General features: G+C 44.2%; 2 protein-coding genes across 8 annotated transcripts in view; one reads left to right on the top strand and one right to left on the bottom strand.

Annotated features, from left to right (window-relative positions):
- The window catches only part of dsn1 (DSN1 component of MIS12 kinetochore complex), a 32,778-nt gene extending 26,302 nt beyond the window's left edge, over nucleotides 1-6,476 (top strand). For all 5 annotated transcript variants that reach the window (XM_072564034.1, XM_072564031.1, XM_072564033.1 and 2 more), the window contains 4 exons: nucleotides 1,520-1,591; nucleotides 2,484-2,628; nucleotides 4,780-4,867; nucleotides 5,242-6,476. In XM_072564034.1, the coding sequence (XP_072420135.1) occupies nucleotides 1,520-1,591; nucleotides 2,484-2,628; nucleotides 4,780-4,867; nucleotides 5,242-5,312 (376 nt within the window). In that variant the 3' untranslated portion in view covers nucleotides 5,313-6,476. The remainder of the gene's footprint in view (nucleotides 1-1,519; nucleotides 1,592-2,483; nucleotides 2,629-4,779; nucleotides 4,868-5,241) is intronic.
- Nucleotides 6,477-8,607: 2,131 nt separating this feature from the next.
- pbx4 (pre-B-cell leukemia transcription factor 4) overlaps nucleotides 8,608-26,706 on the bottom strand; it is a 586,925-nt gene continuing 568,826 nt past the window's right edge. For all 3 annotated transcript variants that reach the window (XM_072564028.1, XM_072564029.1, XM_072564030.1), the window contains one exon: nucleotides 8,608-12,737. In XM_072564028.1, the coding sequence (XP_072420129.1) occupies nucleotides 12,645-12,737 (93 nt within the window). In that variant the 3' untranslated portion in view covers nucleotides 8,608-12,644. The remainder of the gene's footprint in view (nucleotides 12,738-26,706) is intronic.

Below are 26,706 nucleotides of genomic sequence, written 5' to 3'. Positions count from 1 at the left end.
CACGTGGCACCGGCAACAACCCAGAGATGACGACTCTGTCTGTCCTAGCTTTTAGCTTCCAGCCTAACTCCTTGAGCTCTTGAATGACCTCCCCACCCCTCTTCCTCCCTATGTCGTTGGTGCCAATGTGTACCACGACTTCTGGCTGCACACCCTCCCCCTTAAGGATTCTGAAGACACGGTCCGAGATGTCTCGGACCCTAGCACCCGGGAGGCAACAAACCATCCGAGAGTCTCGCCCATGTCCACAGAACTGCCTGTCCGTCCCTCTAACTAGAGAGTCCCCGATAACTAGCGCTCTCCTCTTCTCCCCCTTTCCCTTCTGAATCTCAGAGCCACAGACCCCTTCACTGCAGCTTACACCTGCAAGGCTGTCCCCCCCAACAGTTTCCAAAGCTGTATACCTATTTTTTAGGGGAACGACCACAGGGGAACCCTGCACTGCCTGCTTCTTCCCCTTCCCACCTCTAACTGTTACCCAGCTACCTCTGTTCTCCGGCGTAACTATGTCCCTGTAGCTTCCATCGATCACCCTCTCAGCCTCTCGAATAATCCTCAGCTCATCCAGCTCCAGTTCCAGTTCCCTAACTCGCTCGGTGAGGATCAGGATCTGACTGCATTTCCTGCACACGAAGTCGGCAGGAGTATTGGTGGTCACCCCTACCTCAAACATCCTGCAGGAGGAACATTCCACCGCCTGCGCTGCCATGACTGTACACTGTCTCCAAAAACAAGATCACTGAGTCAATAACCTGTGGACTTTAAAGTTAGGTTAGAGGAGGAGGGTGGGAGGGAGGCCCTACGAAAGTAGGACCTGGGGTCTAGAACACACCCACTCAAATACTAATCACTTGCCTTCCCGCCCAGCTATGCGCTCCAACCTCACTTCCGCTGCCTGCTACAGGTAAGTAATTTTGAAACAAACTGTCTTACCTTAGCTGTAGTCTCCCGGGTTCGTTTTTCCTCGGCCGCTGCTCCCACTCAAATGACCGTTGGTGATTAAAGGGTGAGTACTCACCGTTCTCCTTCCCGGCTGCCCCTCTGTTTGCCGTCACTTCCTCTGCTGCTCCCGCTCTTTTTGTGAAGAGAGAGAGAAAAAAAAACACCGCTGCCCGCTACAGGTAAGTAATTTTGAAACAAACTGTCTTACCTTAGCTGTAGTCTCCCGGGTTCGTTTTTCCTCGGCTGCTGCTCCCACTCGAATGAAAAATGCTTGTACAGATGTATTTCTAGTGTCCATCATGATGGGACATTGGTTAATGAAGGCCATCTGATTATAATGGGACATGGGATTCACATAGGAGTTGGTGGCATTAAAAAAAGAGTACTAGAGAGAGGATTAGAATGACCTGCTTTTTAAAGAGCAAGGTGGGGTGAACTGTAACATACCCCATGATGACAGCTGTTCAGCCTTTCTGAATTAGCATCCCTTGGTATGTGGTTCTGGCAGCAATACCTTCAGGGGAAGGAAAATATTAACAATGCCAACTCTCATGCTACGCTGCTCTTTCTGTTGCAGATTAAATGTTGAGTGCAAAGCTTGGGACCAGCTGCTGGAAGTCTATCGCCAAAAAGCAGAACATGCAGCTGAGTAAGTTCCTGATTGATTTCTTTCTTGGTCAGTCAGGTTTCTGGTCCCTTGGAACCATCTCAATATGAGTCTATCTCGCATCAAACCAATGCAAACTGTACAAGGAATACACACTCATCCCGACAGCAAGATCATATGATCGAGCCCACTTCACCCACCTTCATTTGCTCTCCTTGCTCACTTTTCCAGAACACTCTGAAGTTCTTTAAATGCAAGCTGGAGCGGTGAACATGAGGGGCACAACCGTTCAATTTCACATCTATGATGCTTGGAAGGGGAGATAAGTTAGGAGTTCTACTGCAGTTGCTATCCAGAAAGTGCAAAGTTTTGACATTGCATTTATGCTCTTTTTCCTTCAGTCCAACAGCCTGATGCTTGCTGTGTCTGAGTTTGTAGTTCGTTTAGTTGAGGGATAATCCAGTACAGAAGCCACTGAGTTCATAAAGGGGAGGAAACAATGTTATTTCAATTAGAATTTTAGTGGTAAAATGCTCAGTTAATTAACAAGTGGCTAAGATTTTGGAGCAAATCCACAACAGATACAATGAACGGAGGAATAGAGATTGTGAAGAAATCTTGTAAATGCAGTTGAGTAATTTCTCATGATTCAGACTCGTGTATTGTCCAAATATAAGTTTATTACTTGTGCACCAGCAATATGATAATCTTTTTTGCAACTGAAGTAGTTCTTACAGCTTGGTTCTGTGCAGACCTGGGGTAATCATGCTAACCCTGTATAGATGTTGCCCCTCTGGCTGACAGAAGAGGCTCTTCCCTGATATTTTGAACACACTTTCTTTGAGATGGTTCCCAGAATGTATAGTGGAAAAAATTCCCAACCTCCATCTGGAGAGTTTCTAACTCTCTAATTTTCTAACTTTACTCATTTCAGTGATTTGGAGAAAGCAAAAGTTGCTGGAGGGGCATTTGAACCAATCACTTTGGAGAATTCTCAGATAAATGTAATTAGGACAAGACCTGACTACCAGAGTTTTCTGGATGAGGATGTGTCTGTACTCCAGAATATGGAATGTATCGTGAGTACATGGTACAGAAATTTCGGGAATGGGGGCATGTTTTGCTGTGGGGTGGTGCAACGTAACATCTTGGTTTGGAAGTCAATCATAATAGTTTACAGATTATGCATAATCTAAATGGGCAGAAAAGATATCTGACCTTAATGATGAAATGTGTGTGACCTATATACACCAATGTCGTTTTTTTCAGAGACTTTGGCTTTGAAGTTAATGGCATATGGATATGAGTCTATTTTAATGTAAGGGCTTAAAAATTAACTAGGTCAATCTTCCCAGAGCCATGATTTTAACATTGTGTGTATCTCCGGTATGTTAAATAAAGTTTGTTTACCCTATTGGTGGTTACAATTAAAAAGAGAAAGCATTAGGCTATTAGCTTCACAGAATCCGGGAAGAGCAAGCTTTTGCTTAAACTTAACTCAAATGCTTTTTAATTCATTTGGAAGGAGACTTGGAAGTCAGATGCAAATATAGTCACACCCAGAAAAGGAGATTGTTCAGAGCAGTTAAGGAAATAAATTACCTCAGTGAAAGGGTAGTTTGTAAAACTTGCAGATCAGGAGTGCTTAGTTAGAAACCAGATTCGTAAAAAGCTGAGAAAGTCTAAGCACTCAGTTGAGTGATGATTCTAGTGAGAAACCTTATCAGCTCAAAGGACTGGAACTGAAGAAAACAGAAAAATTGTTTAAGTCAAACCAACAAATGGTGTTGGGGAGTAAATGGGATATTGTTTTACCGTATTTTTTGGACCTTTCAATCTGTGCTATGACGTCTTTCTTTTGAGTGACGCACTTTTTTTTTATTGTTTCAAAGCAAAAACCTGTTTCATTAAGAAGCAATCATGTTTTCAAAACATGGTTGCTTATTGAAACAGGTTTTTGCTCTTAAACAATAAAAAAAATTGATGCCAACTCCGCCATCGCACTCACCCCCCACACTCCGCCGTCACCCACACCCCCCACACCCCGCCGTCTCCCGCACCCCCCACACCCCGCCGTCACCCACACCCCCCACACCCCGCCGTCTCCCGCCCCCCCCACACCCCGCCGTCTCCCGCACCCCCCACACTTGCCCGTCACCCATACTCTGCCGTCACCCTCAACCCCACACTCCGTCACCCACACCCCCCGCACTCCGCCGTCACCCACACCCCCCCGCACTCCGCCGTCGCTGTCACCCACACCCCCCCCGGACTCTGCCGTCACCCACACTCCGCCGTCACCCACACCCCCCCATTACCCACACCCCCCGCACTCCGCCGTCACCCACACCCCCCCGCACTCCGCCGTCGCTGTCACCCACACCCCCCCGGACTCTGTCGTCACCCACACTCCGCCGTCACCCACACCCCCCCATTACCCACACCTCCCACACTCCGCTGTCCCCCACACTCTGCCGTCACGCATACTCCCACACATCGCCGTCACCCGCACCCTGGCGTCACCCACTCTCTCCCCCCCCCCCCACCCTCTGCCGTCACCCACACCCCCCCCACCCTCTGCCGTCACCCACCCCCCCCCACCCTCCGCCGTCACCCATACTCTGCCGTCACCCACACCGTGCACACTCCAATGTCCCCCCCCCCACACACTCCACCGCCCCCACACTCGGCCGTCACCAATATTCCCGCACAATGCCGCCCCCCTCACTCCGCCGTCACCCACAGCCCCCCTCACTGCGCCGTTGCACTCACCCACACACTGCGCCATTGCACTCACCCACACGATGCGCAGTTGCACTCACCCTTTTACTCCACCGTCACACTCACCCCCACATTGCGCTGTCACCCTCACCCCCACACTCCCCTGTCATGCTCACACCCACCCACATGCCTGCAGATTAATTCCCATTGTTTGCACTTCGTCTGTTTCGACGTTATACAGAACTGGGAATTAGCTTGGAGTCAGACATTCATGAGCCATATTGATCTTGTCACTGAGTCCTGCAGATTGTGCTTGGGCCGATTGCTCATCTGTCGCTCCTTTATTTCTCCATGTATAAAATAGGCAGCCAGGGGTTTATGTTGGTTGCTGCTGGACTATGCTGTCGAGTTTGTAATTTAAAAGCCACTGTGTAATTGCACTCTGCGTGATGTTTTTTGTGAATTGAGTGATGTTCCATGATGTGGAGCTGATTTGTGATCTCTTGTAGATGGACCAGCTGCAACTAACCATGAACTTGATTACTCGAGCCAAACAGGAATGGGATTCCTGTCTGAAAAATATATCCGAAGAACTGGGTGCGTTTCTTCACTTTGTGTCCTGCCCACAGTTAGGCCTCCATGTTAATGAGCCCTCCCCCGAAGCACAGCAGGCTTCTGCCACTCAACAGGATTCCTTTCGTCAGAGAGGACTTGGGTTGAGGAAGCAAAATCTTTCAAGCTCTTCGAAGCATCTCTCATTCTGCTGCAGAACAGCATTGAGCGGTGGAATCACCTGCTGTTTGAGATTTGACTGAGATGATATTCAGCTGAAAGCATCACAGACTGTCTGAGGTTTTCAATGCATTGTAAATATTAGGATTAATAGCTGTAACATGAATGCTGAGATTGATTGGTCATTGATTTTAGAACATTTCTACTGTTTTTCTAGCTGTGTTTTTCTTTCTCTGCAGCATCCAGAACATTCAAAGGACTGGAAGAATGTCCAGTACAGAAATTCCTAACAGCTACCAAGGAGAAGTGAAGAGAACTGCGGTGATTGTTATTGGGTTGAGAGGAGATCTTCTCATTGGACTTTTGATGCCTATGGCAGTGACCTGCAGGACACTGTACTCACCTGGACTCTGCTCAGGATCTCACCTGAGATTGTACCACTCTCTGCACCTTGTGCTGGCATTTGAGGCTAGTCATATGTTCTACTCCTCATCCCCCAGTTTCGAGTTCAGCAGTGAAAGGCAGCTCTTGCCCAGTCCAGTTTTTAGTTTTACAGATCCTAAGCAGGTGGTGAGTGATTTCTGAGGCATCAGGGCAGCTCTAGTAGTGTGGCTGTACAGGGATATCAGGTAGGCACAGGTCCTTGCTCACCTGTGAAATCTCTGGTAGATTATCCTGCTAAGGCTTGCTGACTAGGCTTCTGTTGAGAATGGTCATTTGGGAACAAAATGTGAAAGAGCTGTGGGAGCTTTTGACACAGCGCATCAATGTATTTGTGGCAGCAGGAGGTCAGAAAGAGACTGGATTGATGTGATGTGATTAAATGAGTTGAAATCTGAGGGAAAGCCTGCCTCCAGTGGCAATGTATATGGGTTTTGGTAACCAAATTCCAGGGCAGCTGCTACCATTTTGAAGTGATGTGGTCCAATGATCTTGTGAAAACCCACAGCATCCTTTTGCAGAACTGGAAATGAATGGAAAAAACTTGTGAGCACCCTTAGTCTGTTCTTTCACTGTGTGTGCTCCTTTTTGGCAATGCATCTATACATAGAAGTGAAGAGAACTGCGGTGATTGTTATTGGGTTGAGAGGAGATCTTCTCATTGGAGACCTGTTGGTGTCTTGTTATGAAGGTGACTGTAGTGATGGATCTAATTTAGCTGAGAACACGTGGTTTGCCTGAATCTCCGCTAAACTCAAAACTGAACAGGAGTAGAAACTGTAATCCCCTCTACTTAACTTTCAATTTTAATTCTGCAGAATTATGGAATAACATTTTAACATCAGTATTATGCTATGTTTTGTGCTTGTTATTTACAATAACAAATTTGAACCATTTCTGGAAGGTAATTTTCATCGCTTGTATAATCATTTTCATTGTTAAATAGTGAATGTTTTCTGAGCACTAAGTGATCAGGAGAGTTTGCTTTGAATGTAAAAATAGTTACAATTTCAGAATAAATCTGACATCAGTTGCTGGATTGTTCTTTGATGAGAAACATAGGAGGATTCCACATCCACCTGATGTGAAAATCAGTATGCACATTATAGAAATGAAACGACGAGATACTTGCCTGAGAATTCTCACTTGTATTGACATTAAGCAACTATGGCTTCCATCTGTCCCTGTCTCTTATTAGCTGGAGATTATTGGCCATTTCTATTGTCCATATTTTCATTGTGGTGGGGGGGGGCAGGAGGTGAGGTAGGGATAGGTGAACACAGGTAAGTGTACAATCTGGCTGGTCAATGGGAGAAATGAACCTGGTTGGTAGCTGGGTGTCTGCAAGTCTTAACCACTTCATGACCAAAGAATGTTCTTGTCATAATTATATACTTCATGATTGCAGGGAACCTGAGCTCAAATACTAATGTGGTAGCTTAGGAATTTTAATTGTTTGTTGAGTAATACACAACACTGAAGTCATCTTGGTAAAACTGACTAATCTGTTAATTGGTTCATTAAATATTCCTTAGAAAATGAATTTGTAATAACTCTTAACTGCCCTTTTTGTTGTCATAAAACCACTGCTACATTAAAATCCTGACTGCCATTCAACAAGACCTAACATCATCACTTTTGTTCACTGGGTGTCATTGGCAATTCCAGCATATGTTGCTCAACCTTCATGGCTTCTTCGAAGGTGCACAGCTGCATTCTTAAACTACAGCTATTAGGGAAGGAAGTTCCAGGATTTTGATCCAGTGGCAATGAAATAACAGCAGTTCCAAGTCAGGCTTGGAGTAGTGTTTGCAGGTGGTGGTGTTCCCATATATCTGCTTCCCTTGGTCTTCTAGGTGGTAGAGATACGGAGTGCAAGGTGATGTGCCTGAAGTGCTGTGGTGAGTTGCAACAGTACATCTTGTAGATAGTGCACGCTGCTGCCACTAAGGATGGGCAAATGTTACTGTTGCCCAGATTCTAAGAATGAATTTAAAATCCATCACCACAGAAGTTTTCACAAGAATAAAGTTTATTTTTACTGATAAAAGAAAAATACCAAATTTCCAGGTCATTACACACACGTCCCTGTATGCTGTTTAAATCACCATTTGACCGCCCCTTAGTCTGGGTCTTATAATCAGCAGGTGTTTGTGAGTTATACTGGTACCAGCTGAGTAGCTATTTGATTCTAACATTTCTTCTTTCTCATCATCCTTTTATGGAAAAAAATTTTTTACATTTTAATGCTCTAAAAATTATTGGTGTATTTTTTTCCTTGTATATTTTAAATCCTCAGAGTGAGTGAGACATTGCAGAATTTACAGATTCCTGGTGTCAGGGAACCTTTAGATTTGAATGCTGTTATGCAACTATTAACTGGTGCTTGGTAATGTAAAGCAGGTTTCAGTTTATTCATGAACATTTAATTCTAGTAAGAAACTGACTTAAAATCTGCATTTTGTTAACCTGCAAGTATCACTTCTCTAGCATAGTTCTTGCTGGTAATTGTTTCTCATTTCCCCAGGGAGGCCATGTAAATGCTTACCCAGCAACATGGAATGTCCTAGTTTTTAAATCAGTAAACCTGTTTGTGAACCTGGCCTGCTCTTCAGTCAATCTCTTGTGCTCCTTACCAATTTTCCTTTATTTCCTATTGCTGTATAGGTAAGATCAGTATTGATGAGATATTTAATTTGTCCAGCCGCAATTAGCCATTTCTAATAAGTATGAGGACGGGAAAGAAATAACCTGTGAAATGACTGTCGAGGACAGATGGTTAAATTACAGAAATTACAAGATGATAGGAAGGGAGGCAAAAATGAGAAATAAAAACCATGTGGCACAGTGAATAATTGATGGTGAATCAGTATAAGGTGCAGCATAGAACAGGAATAAAATTGAGCAAGCTCCAAATGGCCTGGGTTTTATTCAGACAAAGGCGGGTGGGCGCAACTTTTATGGTGGGGGGGGGTGCACGAGGTTGCTATTCCCCAAGCATCAACTGGACTTTCCTCTATTCCCTGAAACCATGAGACCAGTCCTAAAGCCATCACCACTATACCCCATGAGCTGGCAAGTTCCAGAATGTGCTTAAAGAAATGCAAGGTATAATCACTTTGCTGTGTAGAAAAAGCTATAACTGAAATCCACAGCAGTTCTGGTTTGTGGCAAAACAAATGTTTTATTCTGTTTTGAATTAACCAATACAAATAAAAACGCAATACATTGTTTTCTTAACTTTTCTTTTCAAAAGTTATCAAGCTGTTTACACGGTATCTAGTTTTTGCCATGGCATGAACCCTTTCCAGTAACTGAAAATGACCCACCGTGCTCACAGTTATTTCCTAAAAAATTTAAAAGCAAATTTATACATTTTAAATGTTTAATACAGTAGACTTCTATTTAAACAGATGTATTAGCCCGCCTATTTGCAACTGTTATTCTATCATTGTTGAAAATAAACGGTTCACTGAGATTTCAAAAAGTCTGATGTCTTTGTTTTTAACAATGCATCTTAATTTCCTGTTAGTAGCTATTACCTAGTTTTGCTTTTGAATTTTTTTGCTTAAGAGAGCTTTTGAAGTGTGAGGAACTTGATTTTGGGGTATCTATTAACTGCAAATATAATTAGTGACTCATCTTGCCCACACTGATTTCTATTATGTTTTTTTAATGTGACTTAGTAACATTATTGTAAACATTGATCAATAATTGACAGTATATAATTACTGCTGTACAAGTCCCTCAGTGTGACCAGACTCACTGATACTCAATAAAAGATTCCATGTAGGACAAACAAAAAAAATTCCCGGAGGGAAAGAAATGCAAATTTGATTTTCAAATTAAATGTTTTATAAACAGTAACTAAGATTTGGTTTATTTAGAACATCTCTGCATTTATTCCCATCCCCCCCCAAAAATGCAAATTGTAAGTGCAGGGATGAGGAAGGAGAGTCATTCAGGAGTTAGTAACCTTACATGATAGTGAAATTTGCACTACATCGACTGGTAATAATGGTACAGGTAGACAACCCTTTATCTGAAATCCGAAAAGCTCAGAAATCTGAAGGTTTTCTCGTGAGGTTTTTTTCTCATTAACAAGGCTACTTGGCATGCAAACAGTTAACCCAACTCTACACTCATTGTGTCACTCTGGGGGGACATGGCCCAGCACCGGCAGGCCTCTATTCTGTCTCAATAGTGAGTTTGATTTTTTTAAGGTTAGATTTTTTAAAAATTTCACCGTCAAGCTGTCACTTATTCTGAAATTCAAAAAATTCCAAAAACCAGCTGGACCTGAGCGTTTTGGATACAGGATTGTGTACCTGTATTAACACACTGCTTTTACAATGTGTATATCCCCAGACAAATTATTCCCTAAACCAAGTAATTCGAGTTACAAACCTTAATTTGTTTTTATAGTTTTGTTTTAAAAAATTCTAAGATAAATTTCATGATTAAAATAGGTTTCTTAAAAGAATGGGTACATATTTTTCCTTCTGGTTCCATCTGAATAAACAGAAACCTCTTGTACTGAATGTTGACTTAAGCAAATGGAATACAGATTAAAGGAGCTTTATGCTGCTTCACTCATCCAGAATGAACCAAAATGACCAAGACCGTAGGACCCTTTCCATATCAACAGATAGTTTGGAAAGATCATGCTACAGTATTGGCCACTGGTCACAATGCTGTAACACAGTAGCTGTGCAGAACAGATCCAGAATGATTGTAAGTTCAAATATTATTTGAAATTTTGGTCCTATCTACTGGTAGCTCAACAAGTTAAAATAGCATCTTATACCATGGTCTAAAGTGATCAGTATTGAGATGGGAAATCTGCACTCGTGGTTATCAGCTGCAACAGGCCAAAGTCACATACACATTAGGTTTTCATTTGAATTTGTATACAAATTTTCTACTTGTCAGAAATAACACAGACCAATGAAAGATTAAAAAAAACTAGAGACTATTGTTGCTTAAAGTTGGACATTTTTAAGGGAGCAACTAATTCGTTCTTTTGTTCATTTTCCAAAAATCGTAGATTTGTTTCTGAACAAGCTGCCCTGTAGTTTCAGAAATTTTCCACAGGATGATCTTCAGAAACCTTTTCTATAACTCCCAAATCCAAACTGCACACAGGTCATCTTGGACTAATGCACATTAACAGCAGCCTGAAGCTCCATTGGGACTGAATACATTCATAGAGAAAAAAAACATTTAGGGGGCAGGAAGGGGTTCTGTATTGAATGAAATGCTCAGCTCTCACACCTTTTTAAGAAAAGAGCTCCGGAATCTGTCTGGGACAGAGTCCTGTTGAAACTTCAATCAGTCATGTCTTTACATTTACAGTAAGAGTCTGCGCACTCCTAGAGTAAAAATTACCTTTGGGATTTAGAATTTTTACAATTACATCAAATTTCAAAAGTTCAAACACCACAACCATCAAGACAAAACGCCAGAAACAGAAGATTAAAAAAGTTAGTAAAGCTGAACTATGTGTACTTTTTGTGTGAGTGTCTGTGTGTTACGGAGATTTTTGGTACAGGCAGTGTAGATTTGGATAGACATTAATTGCACACAGAAGGTAACTACAAAAAGGACTATTTTCAGGAATGTCTCAACTCCAATCTTTTAGACATAGGTTTTTTTGACAGTCTATGTTGAATGATTTATAAAATCCCAAATACAAACATTGGAAAGTGCCAGTCCTGAGCACAGACCATTCCTGCAGTCCAACATCACTTAATTAAAGTAAACTTTCCCAGCATTTCAAACTGAATTTATTTCTAGTTACCAGACTGGAAGACTTCCTCATCCCTACTGGATAATTTAATGTCTTCCACCACTGTTAATTCTATTTACTGTATGTGGACTATTTTGTTCTATATTCTGGTTCCAAGAGTCGTCCAATAATGTTTTTCTGCATTTAAAACAATCCAGTAACTTTTGCAATTTTGAAACACAGGAGTTTACACAAAAGGCTGTACTAACTTGGCCTCATCAGAAAAGCAGATTTCTGATAAAAGACTAACTAAGGGTTGGAACTACAGAGTACATAAGATCACAATAACTAACAAAAATCTATCATCCATTATTCCTATTTTTCTTTACATATTGAATTTCAGTTTTAAGAAAAAGTTAATAAAGGGCTTTGGCCATTGTTAACATTCACACTGTGCTGAACAGTGCAGAATAATATCAGCTATCACCAGGCACAGTGCTACCTCACTGCCCCAACGTCAAAATTATACAGGCAAGTATAGACCAGGTCTGAGTCAGCCCAGTCATCAATAGATGTTTTCCACAGGGTGACTGAGGTCCATCCTTTGCACAATGATTTTTTTTAAAACACAGTGCTCCGTTTTGCCAAGCATTCTGTTAATATTCCTGAAATACCTGTTTTTAATGCAGTGGTGCCTATTTCATCCACTGCTGACAGGTTTGAAGAGGAAGTGGTAGAAAGTCAGCCCTGAGAAATATTTAGTTTGATTCCGAGCAAAATTCAGAGCTGCTCTGTACTTTTCTGAAAACCAATACTAACTTCTAGTCGGACACTAAAGACTAACACATCGTTAGCAAAAGAAAAGTCAGTCTGCATTAGTTAAGTAGACCTGCATACCCTAACACAATCACATGGTCAGTGTAGGGCTCAATGTCTGTTTCTGCAGTCATTTCAACTTACATAAAACACAGCTAAATGCCTGTTCACTTCAGAGCAGGAACTTTAAAAGCAGTAATACCTTGGGTTTCATTTTCATGCATCAATCTTAGTGAACTGTTTTCCTAATACAGCTGACCATGAAGCTTAATTAAAACTTGTACATTGCAACACTGGTAGAGGTTGAATGACTGGGATAAAATTGACAAACATAAGGTGATGGTTAAAGTATGAGTGTAAATCTAGAGTATATTGCTGCGAGGTAGTGTGTAAGCACTGTAACCTAAACAGGAAGCATTCCTCTATTGGTTTTAAAGGGTTTTACAGTGAGGTAATTGGCTGCACTCTGTTGTGTGAAAAATGTATAAATACCTTTTCTTGTCCTACTATATTTACATATAGGTGGCAGGGAGCTTCTACCCAAGAAAGAATCCCAATGACCCTTTCAATGAAATTAGGTTGGAAATCAAGTCCTTCGCATTCTATGGTTGAGTGAAATGAAAGCCAGTGGGATAGTAGGTGATTGCTGGCAGCTCATCAGTTGGAGGTGTCTGAGTTGACACTGCCTGGTCCTCCAGTGGGTGAAGTCACAGAAGATGGGGTAGTAGCATCCTGCCAGCTGCCATTAGCCTGTGAAAAAGAACAGCAAAGTCAAAACATTTTTCATCTGTTCCACTGTATCTAGAGTCACAGCAAGCATCAGTTGTATCTTGTCTCATTTCATTGAAATACTTAGCATTCCATCCATTCTTCAAAAAGCTTTTTGGTTTCAAACAAGTCTGCCCATTTTTGCCCGAAACGTCGATTTTCCTGTTCCTCAGATGCTGCCTTGACCTCTTGTGCTTTTTCAGCACCACACTCTCGACCCTCTTCAACACAGTTAGTCCCAGTTCTCTGCAGCACATAGGGGTGGGGATGGGTTTTCTAGGATTGTGTTCAGTGTTTGGCAGCTAAGTAATCTCAAGCAATGCAGGAAAGGATTTCTTTCACAGGTCATTGTTCAACCCACCAGCTCCTAAGGTTTGAATGAGTCTGTCAGTCACAAAAAGTTTCCATATGAACTTCACCATGGTCTTGAATTGTTAATAAACTGTCACCTTACATAGCATCTGGGAGTTTTGAGCAATGGGTCTGTAAGTTGAATCAACAGAATATACAATAAATTCCTGTGAAGTCACTACAGAAAGAATTTGATCTTTGTGTGATAAAGGATGAGTAACTCCATACTGTTCTATTGATGTGATATTCTGAAATAATTCAAATAATTTGACATACATTTGTCTGCTCATGCTGAATGTTTTGTTCTGAACTCTAATAAATATGTTGCAAATAACTCAGATAAACTCAGGACCAAGGGACGAATTACGTTCAGTGCCAGCAGACAAGGCATGGTCAGTGACAATGGACAAGGCAGATTAAGTGATAATGGACAAGGCATATACGGTACCCAAGGATAATGCTTTTTCTGTGTCAAGGAACAAGGGAGCACTTCCTTTCTGACAAAGAGCTTATGCACAAAATGCTCCTTGGATGCTGCGTGACCAGCTGTGCACGCACCACACTTTTTTGAATCTGATCTTCAGCATCTGCAGCCTTCACATTCTTGTAAGGGGACATTTAGTGTCAATGGACAAGACAAATTTAGTAAAAATGCACCTGTTTACTGCTAGAGCACAAGTCACATTGAGTGACAATGGACAAGACATGTTTAGTGACAATCAATATGGCGTATTTAGTTACAATGGACAAGGTTCACATAGTGTCAAAGCACGATGGTTGCACAGTGAAAATGGACAAGGTTTACACAGTGACAACAGACAAGTTTCGCACATTGAAAATGGACAAGATTCACACAGTAACAATGCACAAGGCTCGCACAGTGACAATGAACAAGTTTCACACAGTGACAATGGCCAAGGTCCGCACAGTGACAATGGCCAAGGTTCGCACAGTGACAATGAACGAGTTTTGCACAGGGACAATGGACAAGGCTCGCACAGTGACAATGGAAAAGGTTCGCACAGTGACAATGGACAATGTTCGTACAGTGAGGATGAATGAGGTTTGCACAGGGACAATGGACAAGGCTCGCACAGTGACAATGGGCAATGTTTTTACAGTGACAATGAATAAGGTTCACACAGTGACAATGGACAAGGTTTGCACAGTGAGAACGGACAAGGTTCACAGTGACAATGGACAAGGTTTGCACAGTGAGAACGGACAAGGTTCACAGTGACAATGGACAAGACTTGCACAGTCACAATGGATAAGGTTCGCACAGTCACAATGGGGAAGATTCGCACAATGACAACGGACAAGGACCACAGAGTGACAATGGACAAGGTGCACACGGTGACAATGGACAAGGTTCGCACAGTGACAATGAACGAGGTTTGCACAGGGACAATGTACAAGGTTCGCACAGTGACAATGGGTAAGGTGTGCACAGTGAGAACGGACAAGGTTTGCAGAGTGACAATGGACAAGGTTCATACAGTGATCATAGACAAGGTTTGCACAGTAAGAATGGACAAGGCTCGCACAGTGACAATGAACTAGGTTCACACAAGTAACAATGGGCAAGTTTCGCAAAGTGACAATGTACAAGGCTCGCACAATGACAATGGACAAGGTTCGCTCAATGAGAATGGACAAGGTTCACACAGTAATAATGGACAAGGATTGCAAAGTGACATTGTACAATGTTCGCACAGTGAGAACGGACAAAGTTCGCACAGTGACAATGAAGGAAGTTCACACAGTGACAATGAACAAGGTTCGCACAGCGACAATGGACAAGGTTCATACAGCGACAATGGACAAGGTTTGCACAGCGACAATGGACAAGGTTTGCACAGCGACAATGGACAAGGCTCGCAGAGTGACAATGGACAAGGTTCATACAGTGATCACAGACACGGCTTGCACAGTGAGAATGGATACGGTTCACACAGTGACAACAGACAATTTTGCACATTGACCATGGACAAGGTTCACACAGTAACAATGCACAAGGCTTGCACAGTGACAATGGACAAGTTTCACACAGTGAGAACGGACAAGATTCGCAGAGTGACAATGGACAAGGTTCGCACAATGAGAATAGACAAGGTTCGCACAGTGACACTGGACAAGGTTAATATAGCGATAATGGAAATGGTTCACGCAATGAATATGTACAAGGTTTGCACAATGAGAACAGACAAGGACCGCAGTGTGACAATGGACAAGGTTTGCACAGTGACAACAGAAAAGGCTCGCACAGTGACAATGAACAATATTTGCACAGTGACAATGGGCAAGCTTCACAAAGTGACAATGGACAAGGCTCGAAGAGTGACAACAGACAAGCTTCGCAGAGTGACAATGAGGAAGGTTTGCACAGTGATAATGGACAAGGTTTGTACAGTGAGAACAGACAAGTTTCGCAAAGTGAAAATGGCTAAGTGACAATGGACAAGGCTCGCACAGTTACAATGGCCAAGGTTCACAAAGTGACAATGAACAAGGCTCGCAGAGTGACAACGGGCAAGGTTTGCACAGTATAAATGGACAAGGTTTGCAGAGTGACAATGGACAAGGTTTATGAAGTGACAACAGGCAAGTTTCGCACATTGACCACGGACAAGGTTCACACAGTGACAATGGACAAGGTTCACGCAGTGATCATAGACAAGGTTCACACGTTGACAATGGACAAGGTTCACGCAGTGATCATAGACAAGGTTCACACGTTGACATTGGCAAGGTTCATGCAGTGATCATAGACAAGGTTCACACGTTGACAATGGACAAGGTTCACGCAGTGATCATAGACAAGGTTTGCACAGTAAGAATGGACAAGGCTCGCACAGTGACAATGGACAAGGTTTACAAAGTGACAATAGGCAAGTTTCACACAGAGACCATGGACAAGGTTCACAAAAGGCAAGGTTCACAAAGTGACAATGAACTAGGTTCACACAGTAACAATGGGTAAGTTTCGCAAAGTGACAATAGGCAAGTTTCACACAGAGACCATGGACAAGGTTCACAAAAGGCAAGGTTCACAAAGTGACAATGAACTAGGTTCACACAGTAACAATGGGTAAGTTTCGCAAAGTGACAATGTACAAGGCTCGCACAGTGACAATGGACAAGGTTCGCTCAATGAGAATGGACAAGGTTCACACAGTAATAATGGACAAGGATTGCAAAGTGACAGTGGACAATGTTCGCACAGTGAGAACGGACAAAGTTTGCACAGTGACAATGAAGGAAGTTCACACAGTGACAATGAACAAGGTTCGTAGAGTGACAATGGACAAGGTTCATACAGCGATCATAGACAAGGTTCGCACAGTGAGAACGGACAAGATTCGCACAGTGACAATGGACAAGGTTCGCACAGTGACACTGGACAAGGTTAATATAGCGATAATGGAAATGGTTCACGCAGTGACTATGGACAAGGTTTGCACAATGAGCACGCCAAGGACCGCACAGTGACAATTGACTTCGTCCGCACATTGACAATGGAGCAGGTTCGCACGGTGACAATGGACAAGGTGCGAACAATGACAAAGGACGAGGTGCGAACAGTGACAATGGACAAGGTTCACAGTGAAAATGGACAAGGTGCGCACAGTGACAATGGACAAGGTTTGCACAGTCACAGTGGATAAGGTTCGCACAATGAGAACGGACAACATTCACACAGTGACAATGGAAAAGGCTTGCACAGTTACAATGGGCAATGTTCGAACTGTGACAATGAACACGGTTCGCACAGTGACAATGGGCAAGGTTTGTACAGTGAGAATGGACAAGTTTTGCAAAGTGAAAATGGCTAAGGTTCACAAAGTGACAATGGACAAGGCTCGCACAGTGGCAATGGACAAGGTTCGCACAATAAGAACGGACAAGGTTTACACAGTGACAACAGACAAGTTTCGCACATTGACCACAGACAAGGTTCACACAATGACAATGGAACAGGCTTGCACAGTGACAATGCACAAGGTTCGCACAGTGACAATAGACAAGGTTCGCACTGTGACATTGGACAATGTTCGCACAGTGAGAACGGACAAAGTTCGCACAGTGACAATGAAAAGGTTTGCAGAATGACAATGGACAATGTTCACACAGTGAGAATGGACAAAGTTTGCACAGTGACAATGAAGAAAGTTCACACAGTGACAATGAAGAAGGCTCGCACAGTGAGAATAGACAAGGCTAGAGCAATGAAAGTGGATAAGGTTCGCACAGGGACAATGGACAAAGTGTGCACAGTGACAATGGACAAGGTTCGCAAAGTGACAATGGACATGGGTCACATGGCGACAATGGACAAGACTTGCACAGTGACAAAGGACAAGTTTTGCACAGTGACAACTGACAAGGATTGCACAGTAATAATGAACAAGGTCCACACAGTGACAATGGGCAAAGTTTGTACAGTGAGAACGGACAAGGTTCACACAGTTACAATGGACAAGGTTTGTAAAGTGAGAATGGACAAGGATCGCAGAGTGACAACGTACAAGGTTCGCAGAGTGACAATGGACAAGGTTGGCAGAGTGACAATGTACAAGGTTCGCACAGTGACAACAGGCAAGGTTCACAAACTGACAATGAACAAGGCTCGCACAGTGACAATGGACAAGGTTTGCAAAGTGACAATGAAGAAAGTTCACACAGTGACAATGAACAAGGTTCGCACAATGAGAACGGACAAGGTCCACAGAATGACAATGAACAAGGCTCGCACAGTGACAATGGACAAGGTTCGCACAGTGACAATGGACAAGGTTTGCAAAGTGACAATGAAGAAAGTTCACACAGTGACAATGAACAAGGTTCGCACAATGAGAACGGACAAGGTCCACAGAGTGACAATGAACAAGGCTCGCACAGTGACAATGGACAAGGTTCGCACAGTGACAATGGACAAGGTTTGCAAAGTGACAATGAAGAAAGTTCACACAGTGACAATGAACAAGGTTCGCACAGTGAGAATGGACAAGGTGCACAGGGTGACAATGGACAAGGTTCGCACAGGGACAATGGACAAAGTTTGCACAGTGACAATGGGCAATGTTCGTACAGTGACAATGGACAAGGCTCGCAAAGTGATAATGGACATGGTTCACACAGTGACAATGGACAAGACTTGCACTGTCACAATGGATAAGGTTCGCACAGTCACATTGCGCAAGATTCGCACAGTGACAATGGACAAGATTCGCAAAGTGATAATGGACAAGGTTCGCACAATGAAAATGGACAAGGTTCGCACAATGAAAATGGACAAGGTTCACATGATGACAATGGTCGAAGCTTGCACAGTGACAAAAGACAATGTTAGAACAGTGACAATGAACAAGGTTCGCACAGTGACAATGGAAAGGATCGCACAGTGACAATGGACAAGGTTCACGCAGTGAGAATGGGCAAGGCTCACACAGTGACAATGTACAAGGTTCGCACAGTGACAATGGGTAAGGTGTGCACAGTGAGAATGGACAAGGTTTGCAGAGTGACAATGGACAAGGTTTACAAAGTGACAACAGGCAGGTTTCGCGCATTGACCACAGACAAGGTTCACACAGTGACGATGAACAAGTTTCACACAGGAACAATGGACAAGGTTCACACAGTGACAATGGACAAGGTTCACACAGTGACAATGGATGAGGCTCATACAGTGAGAACGGACAAGATTCGCACACTGACAATGAAATGTTACTCACGGTGACAACGAACAAGGTTCACACAGTGACAATGGACAAGGCTCATACAGTGACAATGGACAAGATTCGCACACTGACAATGAAATGTTACTCACGGTGACAACGAACAAGGTTCACACTTTGACAATGGACAAGGATCGCACAGTGACAATGAACAAGGTTCGAACAGTGACAATGGACAAGTTTCACAAAGTGAGAACAGACATGTTTTGCACAGTGACAACAGACAAGGTTCATACAATGACAATGGACAAGGTTCACACAGTGACAATGAACAAGGATTGTACAACGACAACGGACAAGGTTCGCACAATGACAATGTACACAGCTCACAATGTGACAATGGACAAGGCTTGCACAGGGAAAATGGACAAGATTCACACAGTTACAGTGGACAAGGTTCACAAAGTGACAACAGAAAAGGCTTGCATTGTGACAAAGGACGAGGTTCGCACAGTGACAGCGGACAAGGCTCGCACACTGACAATGGACAAAGTTCGCACAGTGACAATGGAGAAGGATTGCAGAGTGACAATGCGCAATCTTCGAACAGTGAAAATGAATAAGGGTCACACAATGAAAATGGAAAAGCCTTACGCAGTGACAATGGACTAGGTTCGCACAGTGACAATGGGCAAGGTTCACAAAGTGACAATGAATAAGGCTCACACAGTGACAACAGACAAGATTTGCACAGTGTTCATTGACAGGCCTCACACAGTGACAATGAACAAGGCACGTTCAGTGACAATGGACCAGATTCATACAGTGACAATGGACAAGGTTCGCACAGTGAGAATGGATAAGGTTTGCACAGTGACAATGGACCAGGATCGCACAGTGAAAATGGACAAGGTTCGGAGAGTGAGAATGGACAAGGTTAGCACAGTGTGAACGGACAAGGATCACAGTGTGACAATGGACAAGATTCGGACAGTGACAATCAACTAGGATTGCACAGTGACAATGGACAAGGCTCGCACAATGATAATAGACAAGGTTTGCAGAATGAGAACCGGACAATGTTCGCAGAATGACAATGGACAAGGCTCGCACAGTGACAATGGACAAGGCTCGCTTAGTGTCAATAGATAAGGTTCGCAGAGTAACAACGCGCAATCTTCGATCAGTGACAATGAACAAGAGTCACACTATGAAAATGGAAAAGGCTTGCACAGTGACAATGGACTAGATTCGTACAGTGACAGCGGGCAAGCTTCGCAAAGTGACAATGAATAAGGCACACACAGTGACAATGAATAATGCTCGCACAGTGACAACGGACAAGGCTCAAAAAGTGCCTTTGGACAAGGTTTGCACAATGTTAATGGACAGGCCTCACACAGGAGAATGAACAAGGTATGTTCAGTGACAATGGACAAAGTTCGCACAGCAACAATCGACAAGGTTCGCACAGTGACAATGGACAAGTTTCGCACAGTAGCAATGGACAAAGTTCGCACAGTGACAATGGACAAGGTTCGCAGAGTGACAATGGACAAGGTTCGCACAGCAACAATCGACAAGGTTCGCACAGTGACAATGGACAAGGTTCGCACAGCAACAATCGACAAGGTTCGCACAGTGACAATGGACAAGGTTCGCACAGCAACAATCGACAAGGTTCGCACAGTGACAATGGACAAGGTTCGCACAGCAACAATCGACAAGGTTCGCACAGTGACAATGGACAAGGTTCGCACAGCAACAATCGACAAGGTTCGCACAGTGACAATGGACAAGGTTCGCACAGCGACAATCGACAAGGTTCGCACAGTGACAATGGACAAGGTTCGCACAGCAACAATCGACAAGGTTCGCACAGTGACAATGGACAAGGTTCGCACAGCAACAATCGACAAGGTTCGCACAGCAACAATCGACAAAGTTCGCACAGTGACAATGGACAAGGTTCGCACAGCAACAATCGACAAGGTTCGCACAGTGACAATGGACAAGGTTCGCACAGTGACAATGGACAAGGTTCGCACAGCAACAATCGACAAGGTTCGCACAGTGACAATGGACAAAGTTCGCACAGCAACAATCGACAAGGTTCGCACAGTGACAATGGACAAGTTTCGCACAGTAGCAATGGACAAAGTTCGCACAGTGACAATGGACAAGGTTCGCAGAGTGACAATGGACAAAGTTCGCACAGTGACAATGAAGACAGTGCACACAGTGACAATGGACAAGGTTCGCACAGTGACCATGAAGACAGTGCACACAGTGACAATGGACAAGGTTCGCACAGTGACAATGGACAAGGTTCGCACAGTGACAATGGACAAGGTTCGCAGAGTGACAATGGACAAGGTTCGCACAGTGACAACGGACAAGGTTCACACAGTGACAACGGACAAGGTTCACACAGTGACAACGGACAAGGTTTGCACAGTGATAATGGACAAGGTTTGCAGAGTGACAATGGACAAGGTTCGCACAGTGACAATGGACAAGGTTCGCAGAGTGACAATGGACAAGGTTCGCACAGTGACAATGGACAAGGTTCGCAGAGTGACAATGGACAAGGTTCGCACAGTGACAACGGACAAGGTTCACACAGTGACAACGGACAAGGTTCACACAGTGACAATGGACAAGGTTTGCAGAGTGACAATGGACAAGGTTCGCACAGTGACAACGGACAAGGTTCACACAGTGACAATGGACAAGGTTCGAACAGTGAGAACGGACAAGGTTCGAACAGTGAGAACGGACAAGGTTCGAACAGTGAGAACAGACAAGGCTCGCACAGTGACAATAGACAAGTTTTGCATATTGACCACGGACAAGGTTCACACAATAACAATGCACAAGGTTCGCACAGTGACAATGGACAAGCTTCACAAAGTGACAACGGATAATGTTCGCACAGTGAAACGTATAAGATTCTCATAGTGACAATGGACAAGGTTTGCACAGTAACAAAGAACACGTTTCGCACAGTGACAATGGACAGGATTCTCATAGTGACAATGGACAAAGTTCACACAATGACAAAGAACAGGTTTTGCACAGTGACAATAGACAAGGTTCGCATGGTGATATTGGACAAGGTTCCTGCGGTGACAGCGGACAAGGTTTGCACAGTGACCATGGACAAGGTTCACACAGTGACAATGGGCAAGGTTCGCAAAGTGACAATGAATAATGCTCGCACAGTGACAACGGACAAGCTTCACACAGTGACAATGGACAAGGCTCAAAAAGTGCCTTCGGACAAGGTTTGCACAATGTTAATGGACAGGCCTCGCACAGTGAGAATGAACAAGGCATGTTCAGTGACAAGGAACAAGATTCACACAGTGATAATGAATAAGGATTGCACAGTGACGATGGACAAGGTTCACACAGTGGCAACGGACAAGGTTCGCAAAGTGACAATGGACAAGGTTTGCACAGTGACGATGGACAAGGTTCACACAGTGGCAACGGACAAGGTTTGCACAGTGACAATGGACAAGGTTTGCACAGTGACAATGGACAAGGTTCGCACAGTGACAACGGACAAGGTTCGCAGTGACAACGGACAAGGTTCACACAGTGACAACGGACAAGGTTTGCACAATGAGAATGAACAAGGTATGTTCAGTGACAATGAACAAGATTCACACAGTGATAATGAATAAGGATTGCACAGTGACGATGGACAAGGTTCGCAAAGTGACAATGGACAAGGTTCACACAGTGATAATGAATAAGGATTGCACAGTGACGATGGACAAGGTTCGCAAAGTGACAATGGACAAGGTTCACACAGTGATAATGAATAAGGATTGCACAGTGACGATGGACAAGGTTCGCAAAGTGACAATGGACAAGGTTCGCAAAGTGACAATGGACAAGGTTCCCGCGGTGACAACGGACAAGGTTCACACAGTGACAACGGACAAGGTTCACACAGTGATAATGGGCAAGGATCGACTGGTGACAATGTAAGGTTCGCACAGTGACAACAGACAACGCTTGTACAGTGACAACAGACAAGTTTCATACAGTGACAATGGGCAAGGTTCACACAGAGACAATGGACATGGCTCACACAGTGACAATGGACAAAGCTCACACAGTGACAACGAACAAGGTTCGCAGAGTGACAATGGACATGGCTCACACAGTGAAGATGGACAGGATTCGCACAGAGACAATGTACAGGGCACGTTCAGTGACAATGACCAAGTTTCACACAGTGATAATGAATATGGATCGGATAGTGACAATGGCCAAGGCTCGCACTGTCACAATGGAAAACATTCGCACACTGAAAAAGGACAAGATTCGCACTTTGACAATAGAAAATGTTCCCAAAGTGACAATGAACAAGGTTCACACAGAAACAATGGACAAGGTTCATACAGTGACAATTCGCAAGGTTCACACAATGACAATGGACAAGGCTCGCACAATGACAATGGACAAGATTCGGACAGTGACAATGGACAAGGCTCGCACACTGACAATGGACAAGGCTCGGACAGTGACAATGGACAAAATTCAGACAGTGACAATGGACAAGGTTCGCACAGTGACGACGGACAAGGCTCGCACAGTGACAATGGACAAGGCTCGCACAGTGACAATGGACAAAATTCGGACAGTGACAATGGACAAGGTTCGCACAGTGACGACGGACAAGGCTCGGACAGTGACAATGGACAAAATTCGGACAGTGACAATGGACAAGGTTCGCACAGTGACGACGGACAAGGTTCGCACAGTGACGACGGACAAGGTTCGCACAGTGACAATGGACAAGGCTCGCACAGTGACAATGGACAAGGCTCGCACAGTGACAATGGACAAGGCTCGCACACTGACAATGGACAAGGCTCGGACAGTGACAATGGACAAAATTCGGACAGTGACAATGGACAAGGTTCGCACAGTGACAATGGACAAGGCTTGCACAGTGACAATGGACAAAATTCGGACAGTGACGACGGACAAGGTTCGCACAGTGACAATGGACAAGGCTCGCACAGTGACGACGGACAAGGTTCAGACAGTGACAATGGACAAGGCTCACACAGTGACAATGGACAAGGTTCGCACAGTGACAATGGACAAAATTCGGACAGTGACAATGGACAAGGTTCGCACAGTGACAATGGACAAGGTTCAGACAGTGACAATGGACAAGGTTCGCACAGTGACAATGGACAAGGTTCAGACAGTGACAATGGACAAGGCTCACACAGTGACAATGGACAAGGTTCGCACAGTGACAATGGACAAGGTTCGCACAGTGACAATGGACAAGGCTCACACAGTGACAATGGACAAGGTTCGCACAGTGACAATGGACAAGGCTCGCACAGTGACGACGGACAAGGTTCAGACAGTGACAATGGACAAGGCTCACACAGTGACAATGGACAATGTTCGCACAGTGACAATGGACAAGGCTCACACAGTGACAATGGACAATGTTCGCACAGTGACAACGGACAAGGTTCACACAGTGACAACGGACAAGGTTTGCACAGTGACAACGGACAATGTTTGCACAGTGATACTGGACAGGGTTGCTGCAGTGACAGCGGACAAGGTCTTGCACAATGAGAATGAACAAGGTATGTTCAGTGACAATGAACAAGATTCACACAGTGATAATGAATAAGGATTGCACAGTGACGATGGACAAGGTTCACAAAGTGGCAACGGACAAGGTTCGCAAAGTGACAATGGACAAGGTTCCCGCGGTGACAACGGACAAGGTTCACACAGTGACGATGGACAAGGTTCGCACAGTGATAATGAATAAGGATTGCACAGTGACGATGGACAAGGTTCGCAAAGTGACAATGGACAAGGTTCGCAAAGTGACAATGGACAAGGTTCACACAGTGATAATGAATAAGGATTGCACAGTGACGATGGACAAGATTCACAAAGTGGCAACGGACAAGATTCACACAGTGATAATGAATAAGGATTGCACAGTGACAATGGACAAGGTTCGCAAAGTGACAATGAACAAGATTCACACAGTGATAATGAATAAGGATTGCACAGTGACGATGGACAAGGTTCGCAAAGTGACAATGAACAAGATTCACACAGTGATAATGAATAAGGATTGCACAGTGACGATGGACAAGGTTCGCAAAGTGACAATGGACAAGGTTCGCAAAGTGACAATGGACAAGGTTCCCGCGGTGACAACGGACAAGGTTCACACAGTGACAACGGACAAGGTTCACACAGTGATAATGGGCAAGGATCGACTGGTGACAATGTAAGGTTCGCACAGTGACAACAGACAACGCTTGTACAGTGACAACAGACAAGTTTCATACAGTGACAATGGGCAAGGTTCACACAGAGACAATGGACATGGCTCACACAGTGACAATGGACAAAGCTCACACAGTGACAACGAACAAGGTTCGCAGAGTGACAATGGACATGGCTCACACAGTGAAGATGGACAGGATTCGCACAGAGACAATGTACAGGGCACGTTCAGTGACAATGACCAAGTTTCACACAGTGATAATGAATATGGATCGGATAGTGACAATGGCCAAGGCTCGCACTGTCACAATGGAAAACATTCGCACACTGAAAAAGGACAAGATTCGCACTTTGACAATAGAAAATGTTCCCAAAGTGACAATGAACAAGGTTCACACAGAAACAATGGACAAGGTTCATACAGTGACAATGGACAAGGTTCACACAGTGACAATGGACAAGGCTCGCACAGTGACAATGGACAAGATTCGGACAGTGACAATGGACAAGGCTCGCACACTGACAATGGACAAGGCTCGGACAGTGACAATGGACAAAATTCAGACAGTGACAATGGACAAGGTTCGCACAGTGACGACGGACAAGGCTCGCACAGTGACAATGGACAAAATTCGGACAGTGACAATGGACAAGGTTCGCACAGTGACGACGGACAAGGCTCGGACAGTGACAATGGACAAGGTTCGCACAGTGACGACGGACAAGGCTCGCACAGTGACAATGGACAAGGCTCGCACAGTGACAATGGACAAAATTCGGACAGTTACAATGGACAAGGCTCGCACACTGACAATGGACAAGGCTCAGACAGTGACAATGGACAAAATTCGGACAGTGACAATGGACAAGGTTCGCACAGTGACAATGGACAAGGCTTGCACAGTGACAATGGACAAAATTCGGACAGTGACGACGGACAAGGCTCGCACAGTGACGACGGACAAGGTTCAGACAGTGACAATGGACAAGGCTCACACAGTGACAATGGACAAGGTTCGCACAGTGACAATGGACAAAATTCGGACAGTGACAATGGACAAGGTTCGCACAGTGACAATGGACAAGGTTCGCACAGTGACAATGGACAAGGTTCAGACAGTGACAATGGACAAGGTTCGCACAGTGACAATGGACAAGGTTCGCACAGTGACAATGGACAAGGCTCACACAGTGACAATGGACAAGGTTCGCACAGTGACAATGGACAAGGCTCACACAGTGACATTGGACAAGGTTCGCACAGTGACAATGGACAAGGCTCGCACAGTGACGACGGACAAGGTTCAGACAGTGACAATGGACAAGGCTCACACAGTGACAATGGACAAGGCTCGCACAGTGACAATGGACAAAATTCGGACAGTGACAATGGACAAGGCTCGCACACTGACAATGGACAAGGCTCGGACAGCGACAATGGACAAAATTCGGACAGTGACAATGGACAAGGTTCGCACAGTGACAATGGACAAGGCTTGCACAGTGACAATGGACAAAATTCGGACAGTGACGACGGACAAGGTTTGCACAGTGACAATGGACAAGGCTCGCACAGTGACGACGGACAAGGTTCAGACAGTGACAATGGACAAGGCTCA

The sequence above is a fragment of the Chiloscyllium punctatum genome, chromosome 46 (assembly GCF_047496795.1).
Source record: "Chiloscyllium punctatum isolate Juve2018m chromosome 46, sChiPun1.3, whole genome shotgun sequence".
Classification (NCBI taxonomy): Eukaryota; Metazoa; Chordata; class Chondrichthyes; order Orectolobiformes; family Hemiscylliidae; genus Chiloscyllium; species Chiloscyllium punctatum.
This window is presented reverse-complemented; position numbering and strand designations above follow the sequence as displayed.